Below are 11720 nucleotides of genomic sequence, written 5' to 3' on the forward strand. Positions count from 1 at the left end.
CCCGCAGTAGAGTGCTTTGGCCTACGTACATCTACGTCCATAGGGCGTTTGGGTGGTGGTGGGGGCAAGGACAGCGTTTCTGGGGACAGAAGTGGGTCAGGCTCTACGGTTACAGGAGCGAAGAAGGCCTTTTACCTTAAGCCGCTCACCTGAGGCCGCCGTTTCTGAGTCCTTCGAGGACCTGTACACATGACAGCGGCAGTCAGTGTCACAGCCGTGACGCGACCGCACCAATTTCCGAGAAGTGCTGTCTGTCCGCTGACAACGGGCATTTTAGGAACCACAGTCCAGGGCAAGTGGGCGCCAAACGCTCAAGGCCCACACGATCTGGCCAGAGCGGCCCCGGATTTTGCATGAGAGACCTTTCGCTGATAGATGCCAGCTCTCCGCCGGCACCAGCACGGACCGCCCACGTCCCGGCAGGAGGGCGGACGCTCGAGCAGACCGGCGACCCGGAAGACCTTTCGCGACCGCATCATTTTCTGGGAAGTGTAGTTTCGTGCTTCGGCCGTCATTGTACTTAAGAAGCACACAGAGGGCGGTCCCGTTGTCCTTCCGACACTTCGCGCGCGCGTCCTAGCTGAGCAGCTCTGCGATGAAGGCTGCAGGCGGTGGCGTTCCTCAGAAAGCTCAGCCGTTTTTTCTCGCCAGGCGCTCAAAGAGCGCGCGAACGCGCAGCCTTCTGGGAAGTGTGGTTTTACGCGGCGACGTGCGAGGCACAGGTAACCTGTCGCTGACGCGGAGGAAGCTGGGAAATGCTGTTCCGGTGTGGGCTCTGTCCTCCGTCCACCTCGCGGAAATCTCGGGCAGGCAGCGGAATTCTCCTGGTGTAGTGCAGCTCTTTCGACGGCGGCGGCCGTGGTCCGCTCTCCGCGGGTCAAGTACGCGGAGGTGCGGGCTCTGGATTCCCGGGCCCGGGCTTCAGGGCCAGGGAGGGCCCGCCGGGACTCAGGCAAGTGTGGGTCCCGGCAGGGTGGCCGGGCGCCGGGCACGGCCGCCACAGCCTCGCTGGTGCCGAGTCTACACCGCGGTGTGAGCCCCGGCAGGGCCTTAGCTTCCTGGGCCTGTCTGCTCTGTAAAAGGGGTGGCGTTTACCTCATTGAGTTGTTGCGAGAAGAAAATGGGCGAGCGATTGTGCAGCGTACACCCTGAAAGAAAACGCCATCCACAGTGGTTTTTAGGCAATCCAGTCGTGAAAGTGACGCTTTCCATTTGTGCAGCCTTCAACAAATTGGTTCAGTATCGCTGAGTTTGTTTTCTCATCGTTTAGAAAAGAAATGTGGAATAATGTGAATGCCTATCATGCATAGTTGTGAAGATCGAATGAGCTCTTAACGTTATTACTGTTGTTTTGTGAGTCTGTCTCAACAATATGTAGTAGTTGGTTTACACGCCTCTGGCACCTAGTGAATGGTTACCTCGTGCCAAGGAACCCTCTGCTAGTTTAGGGAGAGAATGGAGCCCTAGAAAGTGATTCCCAGTGTTTACTTGCAGATGTGTCACAGCGCTGCAAGATAAGCCTCATTTTTCATGGCTCCTTTTTTGTGTTCTTGATCTGCCTTCTCAGGACACTACTACTCTTTAAGACAGGAGGCTGGAAAGAGGACTGTATTGACAAGTCATGTTCCAGGTAAGTCGGTAATCTCCCCAGATCTTCCTGAACCACCTTAGCAGAACTCTTGAGTGTTTGCTTTGCTTCTCTTACCAGTTCCTGCCTAACAAAATCCTTTTAGGGACCGGATCTATGATTCCTTTCACTGTAGCAAAGGATGGAGCCCACAGAAGAACTCCAAAGTACTGTCTTCTCTCAGTTCAGTGCTCCTCTTCTCTACCATTTTTCTGCTTGAAGTCTCTGTAGAGTCGTGAGCAAAACTTTTTTTTTTTTAATTACAATTCAAAATTCAAGTTTGGGATTTTAGGTTATTTGCTTTATGGTTGTCAAAGTACTATTATGTGGTCTCAATTAATGATATATCAGTCCTTTCAGTTGTTCAAGTCAAGAGATGTTTGGAGTCATCTTTGATTCTTTCCTTTCTCTTATAATTTACATTCGGACACTCTAGTTAATCTAAAATACATACATACGTATCCATAGAATCTGACGAATGGTTACACCATCACAACCACCACCACTGCCACCATCCTGTCATTGCTCACTTTAAAACTCTTCAGTAGCCCTAATTCAGATGTCAGAGTTCTACAGTGACTTAAAAAGCTTTGTGCAATTAAGCTTTTACCTCTCTGATCTCATCTTACTTCTGTCTCCTTGTTTCTTGTGAGCTCTAGCCACTGGCTACTGCTTCCAGGCCTTGGAAATTGCTGTACCAACTGCTTGGAATCTTCTTTCCCCAGAAATGTACGGACTTGGCATTCTTACCTCCTTCATATCTCTGCTCAGTGGTTACTTTCTCAGTAAAGCTTCCCTGAACACCTGCAGTCAACTTTTCTAACAATCACTTCTTCTCCTCACTGCTTGGTTGTTTTCCATAGTGATTATCACTCACTAGATAATACACTATTTGTTTACTAAATGCATAGGCTCATTGTTTGTCTCATCCCCCTGGGAGGGATTTTTTTTTTCCTTTTTTGTTGATTGTTTTCAGTACCTAGAGTGGTATCTGGTATAAAACAGAGGCTTAGTAAATAGTTGTTGAGTGAATAAACTTTAAAAAATGGTAGGGTAGAATCATGGGGTGGAAGGTGAAGCCTGCATGGAAGTTATTAGTGGCATATGTGATGTTGGGCAGAGTCTGGTTTCTTGGGAATATTAGATAACTAAAATAGAAAAACTTTTTTTTTAAAAGATTTTATTTATTTATTTGACAGAGAGAGAGAATACAAGCAGAGGGAGAGGGAGAAGCAGGCTCCACACTGAGCAGGGAGCCCCACGCAGGGCTGGATCCCAGGATCTGGGATCACAACCCGAGCCCAAGGCAGACGCTTAACCGACTGAGCCACCAGGCTCCCTGAAAAACTTTTTTTTTTTTTAAGTAAAAGCTAAAGTGAACTAGTTGCCAATCATTCATTGATTCATTTTTTAAAAAGATTTATTTATTTAATTTAGAGCGAGCGGGTGAGCAAGAGTCGGGGGGGGGAGGGGGAGAGGGGGAGAGAGAATTTCCAGCAGACTTCCCGCTGAGCATGGAGCCTGACTTGGGGCTCGATCCCAGGATCCTGAGATCATGATCTGAGCCAAAATCAGGAGTGATGCTTAACCAGCTGGTTTGGGTTAACGTGGGTTTGAGTGTACACTGACATGTAGGACTTTGTGATCTAGTGCAATACTAAGAGAACTTTCCTCAGTGGTGGAAATGTTCTTTATGTGTACTCTCTAATATGGTAGCCACCAGCCCCATATGACTATTGAGTACTTGAACTATGACTAAAGTGACCCAGGAACTGAACTTTAAATTTTACTTAATTTTTAATTTTTATTAATTTAGGGTGCCTGGGTGGCTCAGTCGGTTAAGCGTCTGCCTTCAGCTCAGGTCATGATCCTGGAGTCCCAGGATCGAGTCCCGCATCGGGCTCCCTGCTCAGCGGGGAGTCTCCTTCTCCCTCTGCCCTTCACCCCACTTGTGCTCTTTCTAGCTCTCTCTCTCAAATAAATAATAAAATCTTTAAAAAAAATTTTTTTATTAATTTAAACTTAAATAGCCAAATTTGGCTAGTGGCTGTATTGAGCGGTACAGAGCTGGTAGAAAAGCAAGAAAGCATAAGAAATTAAGATAGGTGCTGGAACAAATATCCTAAGTTCTTCTGGGGACAAAAATGAATGAACATCCTAGGCTGCCCAGGCAGTTGAAGGGGAAAGAAAGAGTTGAAGCATCCCTGGAGAAGCAAGGCTGGAACTGGCTTTGGTGGCCCATGGTACCAGGGAGGCAGAGATAGAAGTGAAGTTACACCAAACTGAGGGAACACCTTGAGCATAGGTAGGTAGGGCTAAGAGAGTCTTTCAGGGAACTGCAAACATTTTCTAAAGTGGTGGTTCTCAAACAGGGATGAATTTGTCCCCCTTAGCCCTACCCATAGGGGACATTTGATAATGTCTGGAAATATTTTTGGTTGTCACAGGCTGAGGGGTGTCGTCATGCACTGAAATAAAGTTCTCAGACACTGATCTGAGCTGCCGCGCAGGACTGCCTCTGCAGGGGAGAGAGCAGTAGCTAAATTCTGCACATAGCCTTTATTTTATTTTTTATCGGAAAACCAAGGACAGATGCATCAAAGGGTGGGAAAGGAGTACAAAGGGATGGCAACTATCTTGAAGCCATAAAGCAGGCTTGCATCCTCTCCTATGCGCCAGCACACAGGGAGGCAGTCGTGGGATAAGGGAGGAGAGGGAGGTTTCTGCCAGCAATTGCCAGGTGCAGGAAGGGTGACTGAGAGTTATATTCTTCCATAGCTCTAAACCTATGCCCTGCCCCAGGGGACCATGGGATCCTGTTCATACCAGGCCATTGCGTTCAATAGCCTGAGACCACGAACGCTGCTGTTTCAGCTGCTTCCATAGTCACCCCTTGGGGCTTACAATACACGTTCTAAGAATGACCCAGGGGATCATGGGATCCTGTTCAAAGCAGACTATTGCGTTCAATAGCCCAAGAACAGGAATGCTGCTGATGCTTCAGCTGCTTCCACAGTTACCCCTTAGGGTTTACAATACATTTTCTAAGAATTCCAGTGGGGCAGCGGGGAATTGCTACTAGTATCTAATGGGTAGAGGCTAGGGATGCTACTAACTAAATATTCTACAATGTACAGGACAGCTCCCACAACAGTTACCTAGCTTAAAATGTCAATTATGCCAAGGTTGAGAAACCCTGACCTAAATAAAGAACAAAGGGTATCTAGTAATGAGGTTATGTGAGTTTTCTTTTTTAGACTTAATATAATGACATTCATTAATATGTGTTCAAAACTTAAAATATGAAACATCTTTGCATTGGTGGAATAAAACATTATCTTGTGCATTAATTTAGTATTGATTTTTTAAAAGATTTATGTATTTATTTTACGGAGAGAGAGAGAGTGTGCATGTGGGTCGGGGGGGACGGGGCAAAGGGAGACGGAGGAAGAATCCTAAGCAGACTCCCCGCTAAGCACAGAGCCTGACATGGGGCTCAGTCTCACCACCCTGTGATTATGACCTGAACCACAATCAAGAGTTGGATGCTTAACTGACTGAGCCACCCAGGCGCCCCTAGTATTGATTTTTAAATTTGTTTTATCAAGTGGGGTTTTTAAAAGCCAATCATTTAAAGCCATTGTGGAAAGTAGGAAAAGATGGGAAACTTTTTGATTCATATGATAAAGCTAACCCTAATACCTGGGTAAGAATAAATACAAATGGAAAAAGAAATTTTCCCTGGTGCCAAAAGGGAAAGAGATCCTCCCCTCCCTTTTTTTTTAGAGTATTTCCTTTGAGGAAAACCTGTAATTTTAAGTGTTTTCCCTCTCCCTTTGAGATGCTTGTGAATCTTTTTCAAAGCTAAATAAGCCTATGCCCATTTTTTAGGGCAGTCAAGTCTTTCTTAAGGCCTTGTAGCCATCTCTTTGAAATGAAAACCTGAAGGACAATGCACCTCTATCTCCCTGTCTGTGTTAGAGTTTAACCTAAGCTCCTGGCTCCCAAGTTCTAACTATCTGCTTGTCGTAAAGATAGGAAAAGTTTTATTTTTCTTGGAGTAAAAGCAATTACCACAGTTGGCCACTCCAGTTACCAGGTGAATTTAGGATGAACTGTATGTTGCAAATGATGCTGCCAAGTCCTCTTACTTGAGGACAAATTATTTCTTTGAAAACATCTGTGTTATAGATTGTACATGCCTGGCTTTGTAAAAGGGTGAGGTTTCTTTCTGTCCTCGCAGTCTCATTAGTGATTGCCTATGAAGTGTGTTACAGTCTGCTGCGATGCTTACTCAGTAGTAAAACTGTTCTTTTCTACGTTGTGGGGAGGATTTTCTGCTTGGCAGATTGGACTTTTTAACTATTTTCCCAACACCTCACAAAGGTAAATTACCTCTTTCAAACCAAAGACCAGTATCACTAATGAAGATACAGGCAAAATATCCAAATAAAATAATAGACTTGAATCAACCACTCTTGGAATGAAAGACTTGTCACAGCCAAACAATGTCTATTTCACCATTGAAAGGTAATAAGAATGCCATTTTAAATGCATACATTTTTTGCATGTATTATAATTTGACTAACAAACTATTACTGAACATTTGAGCTCTTTCTAAAGTTTTGCTATTTTGAATAATACCATGAATGAATACTGTTTCCTTAGAATATTTTCCTTGAAATGTGTCCTCTAATTCTTTGCCCTTACTTAAGGTCCAGTTCAGGGACTGCCGATGGCATGAAACTATTCTTCAGTCTTCTTGCCCAGGGCTGTCAAATTATTTTAATTATAGATTATCAGTATAGGGTTTAATTATATACCATAAATGGGTTTTGTTTATAAATTAGTTATGTATACGTCTGTCTTTCAAGATATCTTTTTCTGAACTTATTGGATCATTTTTTAGAACCTTAGTGGATCATCGTTTTTTATTTACCTATCATGTAAGCTATAAAAAACACAACTAAGCACTTGACTATATGCTGTCAAATGTTGAATGCAGATTTTAAAAAATTTTAGAATTCTTTTCCCTTTGACAGAATTAACTCTCCTGAAGCAAAGCTCTTATATTTGTCTCTTACCCTTATTGTAAAACAATGCCAAACACATAATTATCCAATTACTACTTAACTTAGATCAGATTCCTGGTCATTGCCACAACTACTGAATCTTGTTCTCTTTCTTCTACAGCCAGGGCAATTTTACCCCTTAACCAGTCACAGAAGTGGCCTTGACTGTGACTGAGCCTAAATATGTTCGCTATTTCAGGTGACTTTTAGTGATGTGGCCATAGACTTCTCTCATGAAGAGTGGGGATGGCTGGATTCTGCCCAGAGGGATTTATACAAGGATGTGATGGTCCAGAATTATGAGAACCTGGTTTCTCTAGGTAAGCATATCTCCCTCTTCACCCCAAAGAGGGAAATCTTCTGTTACTCAGAATTGCTGGAGATTCTCCTGAGTAAATGGCTGGAATTTTGTTTCATGTTCCCAAGGATGTGTAGAGCTCTATTGTGCCCTTCCTGAAGCTTATCTTCCCATTTCAATGACCATCCTTCAGAACTGCCTTTGGTTCCTTTTATGATGGTGGCCTCTCCTCCATGAGAACCACAGTTTAAACAGTTTTATATTTTTCCTGTAAGCAGGTCTTTCCATACCTAAGCCATATGTGATCAGCTTACTGGAGGATGGGAAAGAACCTTGGATGGTGGAGGAAAAACTGTCAAAAGGTATGTTTCCAGATAAGTCATGGAGAATCAGGCATAAGAGGTCTTTGTTAAACATGCTTGTAGAAAGGATGGAGGCATTTTAGGATATTTTAGGGATACTGTCTTCAGAGATCCCAAATGTAACAAATTGAGGGATCCTTAGCTTAGATATATTTTTTTCCATATTGATATTTATTTCAGGACATGCCATGTCAAAATAAAACAAAAGAGTCAACCCTCGCCTTTAACAATAATATTGTATTATATAAAAGCACTTTGAGTATAAGTTAGTGGTATGTGGGCTAATGATTATCTGAAACCTTAGCTTAGATTTTAAAACAGCCATTCCTCCATCCCAAATTATTATCTTTCTGTATTATGCTATCTAATCAAAAGTGAAGATTTTGTGATCATAATAGTTCAAATTGTTGTTTTATTTGAAACGAAATAAAACAAATTGTTCTCTTTAAGACTACCTAAGGAAAAATATACCAATCGTTTTAGGTGAAGAAAGACTGTCAGATGGGAAATCCCTTTTCCCCTCAGGCTGAGCTTCAAAGGTCAAATGTGAACATAAGTGTTAAAGGAAGTAAAGAATGTATAAAAAGTTTTCTAGGAACAATATTTTCTATGATTTCACACAGATCTTACACAAACAAAGCCTAATTCTTTCTGAGTGATAAAGAATATTTTGTTCATTGTTAACTTTTTAATGTACTACTATAAATTGTGCATTTTAAGCATGCTAATCTGACAGCAAATTGAGATTAATTGAAAGTTGGAGAACCAAGGCTGTGAGACAAAATGTGGTCTTCCACATAAACGTAGGTATAGAATAGAATGTTGGCTTGGAATCCAGAAGACTTTGTGCGTTTTTTTCTGATAATTTCACTTTTAGTCCACATACTGATTGCCTGTTTTTAACTCATTTCCCTTATTACACCCTGTTCCCATCTTTGTGAGCTGTCTCTGTTTTCTCTGCTCCATTTGAACTTTGTTCAGAAATTATTGAATAAATGAGAATTCAGTCATGTGCTTTCTGGGGGTGGAGATGTGCTCTGTTTCTTATCTCTTATTCTTACCATAGAAGTTTCTTTTCAAGAAGTACAGAAAAAGCAGTGTTTTGCTTTCTTGATATATTTCAGATTGGGAATCAAGATGGGAAAACAAGAAATTATTAACAAAGGAGGATATTTATGACGAAGATTCACCCCAAACGGTAATAATAGAAAAAATTATAAAACAAAATCATGAATTTTCAAATTTTAACAAGGACTGGGAGTATATAGAGAAGTTGGAGGGGAAGCATGAAAATCAGGTAGAACATTTCAGACCAGTGACCCTCACCTTTAGAGAAAGCCCCACTGGAGAAAATGTTTACAAATACAATACATTTAGAAGCATCTTCTATTTAAAGTCTATTCTTTCTGAACCACAGAGAATTTCTGCTGAAGGGAAATCACATAAACATGATATATTTAAGAAGAGCTTACCAAAAAAGTCTGTTATAAAAAATGAGGAGATCAATGGTGGAAAGAAACTTTTGAATTCTAAAGAAAGTGTGGCAGCCTTCAGCCAGAGCAAATCTCTTACCCTTAATCAGACTTATAATAGAGAGAAAGTCTATACATGCAATGAATGTGGGAAAGCCTTTGGCAAACAATCAATCCTTAATCGCCATTGGAGAATTCATACAGGAGAGAAACCATATGAATGTCATGAATGTGGGAAGACTTTTAGCCATGGCTCATCCCTAACTCGACATCAGATAAGTCACAGTGGAGAGAAACCTTACAAATGTATTGAGTGTGGGAAGGCCTTTAGCCATGTGTCCTCACTTACTAATCATCAGAGTACTCACACTGGAGAGAAACCATATGAATGTATGAACTGTGGAAAGTCGTTTAGTCGTGTTTCACATCTCATTGAACATCTGAGAATTCATACTCAAGAAAAACTCTATGAGTGTCGAATATGTGAGAAGGCCTTCATTCATAGGTCATCTCTCATTCACCATCAGAAAATTCATACCGGAGAGAAACCTTACGAATGTAGTGAATGTGGAAAAGCTTTTTGCTGTAGCTCACACCTTACTCGACATCAAAGAATTCACACTGTAGAGAAACAATTTGAATGCAACAAATGTCTGAAAGTCTTTAGCAGCTTGTCATTTCTTATTCAGCATCAGAGTATTCATAATGAAGAAAAGCCTTTTGAATGTCAAAAATGCAGGAAATCCTTCAACCAGCCAGAATCACTGAATATGCATTTAAGAAATCACAGTAGATTGAAACCTTATGAATGCAGTATATGTGGGAAAGCCTTCAGTCATAGGTCATCCCTGCTTCAACATCACAGAATTCATACTGGAGAGAAGCCCTATGAATGTATTAAATGTGGGAAGACCTTCAGCTGTAGTTCAAACCTTACCGTACATCAGAGAATTCATACTGGAGAAAAGCCATATAAATGTAACGAGTGTGGGAAAGCTTTTAGCAAAGGCTCAAATCTTACTGCCCATCAGAGAATACATAATGGAGAGAAACCCAATAGTGCAATAAATGTAGAAAAGCCTTTAGGCCATATGAATCATTATACATGTGAAAAATCATATAAGAGAGAAACTGTATGAATAGAGTATTTGTCATAATATACTTTAGCCGTAGATCTTTCCTGAAAATTTATACTGGAAAAAAAGTCTTATGAATGTAATAAATATGGGAAGGTCTTTAGCACTGGTACAAGCCTTACTGTCCATCACAGTTCACACTGTAGAGACCATTTATTGCCTTCATACTGCCTATGAAAGCAATAAATGTGGGAAAGCCTTTAGCCAGTATTAATCCCTTAACTGACGTAAGTCCACACTGGAGAAAAACCGTATATATGTAACATGGGAAAGACATTAAGCAATATGAATTTCTTATCAAGTACACACAAGAGAGAAGCAACATGAATGTAAAAATTGTGGGAAGTCCTTCAGTTAAGGTATATTCCTTATTCTATATCCACGCACACTGGAGAGAGCTTATATGAGAAATGTAGCAAACTGTTCACTGAGAGTTCTTAACTTGCTAGACATCAGAAGATTAATGCTAGAACAGCCTGAAGGATGTAGGAGTTATGTGTAAATCTTTCTTTGCAATGATGCTGTTTGTAAGCAGTTCTACAGAAGAGCAAACGAGTAGATTATAACTGAGTATGCCTTATAGCAGTAGCATGCAATTTTACTCAAGTCCTACATAAAAGTTTCTTTAGCTAATGGGCATGTGAAGATATTTAGTCACCCAGTGGATCCAGAAAATGTTTTAAAGTTAAAAATTAAAGCTGCAAAAGAAGTAAAAGGTGTGAATAAAGTTTTTGGTCTCTAATAAAATCAGTTTGTATATAATGAACTCTTTCACTGTGACACTGATATTTCTTACAAAATTTTCTACTTTCCTCTTGAAGAATTAAGCCTTACTATAGCCTTTAGTGGGAGACTAGCTAAGCTAGAGAAAAATGGCCTGATCTCTGTGCTAAGAATATCATTATTTTAGTGTCAGTTTCACACATTTTAAGTTTTACAAGTACAGGGAAACAACAAGCTATGAGAGATCAGAGCAGGCTTAATGGTGGATGTGCTTTGCAATCTGAATCCTAAAGGATGAACGCTAATTACAAAGCTGTGTGTGGGCACATAAACTCTGTGAATCATTCTAGGCAAAGTACAGAAGCCTGTTCTGTCATGTTGGCTGCATCTGGACTCCATGATCCAGTGTCTCGTCTCAAGTTGCCTGGCATACGGCAACAGTCATTTCTCCATCCTGGGTCATAGTTACGAGAGCTTACGTTGAAATTAATAGTCCAGAGCTGTCCCCATTACTTTTCCTCCAGCCTGCCTACCAGTTTTGAAAACAGTTACTTGTAATATATGTCCTCTTGAAATAGTTAAGACAGTTTTCATTTTCTATACCAAACCCCAACAGATACTCATGGTTTGTAAAGAGCCTGGCTTCAAATAGTCTTAAGTTTTAGATAAACTGAATAGTCTGACTGGCCCCATGGTTTCCTATCTTGTGACTAGGCAGGTGATACATGTCAATGATTAGAACTGTCTGGACACTAAGAAGTAAAGGGCACTTATACAGCTTCTATTTCAGGTTATATCCTCTATGGCATTTGATGTAAGTAAATTATTTTAAAAAGGAATGTTATATCACTGACATAATTCTGATGTGGAATGAGTGATAGGGTTTCCAGCTTTCGACAAAATACTCCGCTCTAGTACATGAGCTACCTTAACTGAAAACCAAGAGGTGAAGGCACATTCCATAGCAATTCTCAGTAGAGATAGTGGGTTTGGAATGGTATGGTGAATTTTTAAAAAGAGATTTATCTTT

At 41.0% G+C, this 11720-nt stretch overlaps 1 protein-coding gene across 5 annotated transcripts; it reads left to right on the forward strand.

Annotated features, from left to right (window-relative positions):
- The first annotated feature begins 593 nt into the window (after positions 1-593).
- LOC113935708 (zinc finger protein 181) lies at positions 594-10706 on the forward strand. Of its 5 annotated transcripts, XM_027618067.2 has the most exons (6): positions 744-952; positions 1568-1630; positions 6899-7019; positions 7273-7359; positions 8484-8557; positions 8777-10706. In XM_027618067.2, exons 2-6 carry the CDS (start codon positions 1622-1624, stop codon positions 9968-9970), a joined length of 1485 nt encoding a protein of 494 aa, XP_027473868.1. In that variant the 5' UTR covers positions 744-952; positions 1568-1621; the 3' UTR covers positions 9971-10706. The 5 variants fall into 5 exon arrangements, with proteins under 5 accessions (XP_027473865.1, XP_027473868.1, XP_027473864.1 ...); XM_027618064.2 differs by lacking the exon at positions 744-952 and adding an exon at positions 594-722 and having other exon boundaries at positions 8484-10706; XM_027618063.2 differs by having other exon boundaries at positions 8484-10706.
- The last annotated feature ends 1014 nt before the right edge of the window (positions 10707-11720 follow it).

Source organism: Zalophus californianus, chromosome 17 (genome assembly GCF_009762305.2).
Source record: "Zalophus californianus isolate mZalCal1 chromosome 17, mZalCal1.pri.v2, whole genome shotgun sequence".
Lineage (NCBI taxonomy): Eukaryota > Metazoa > Chordata > Mammalia > Carnivora > Otariidae > Zalophus > Zalophus californianus.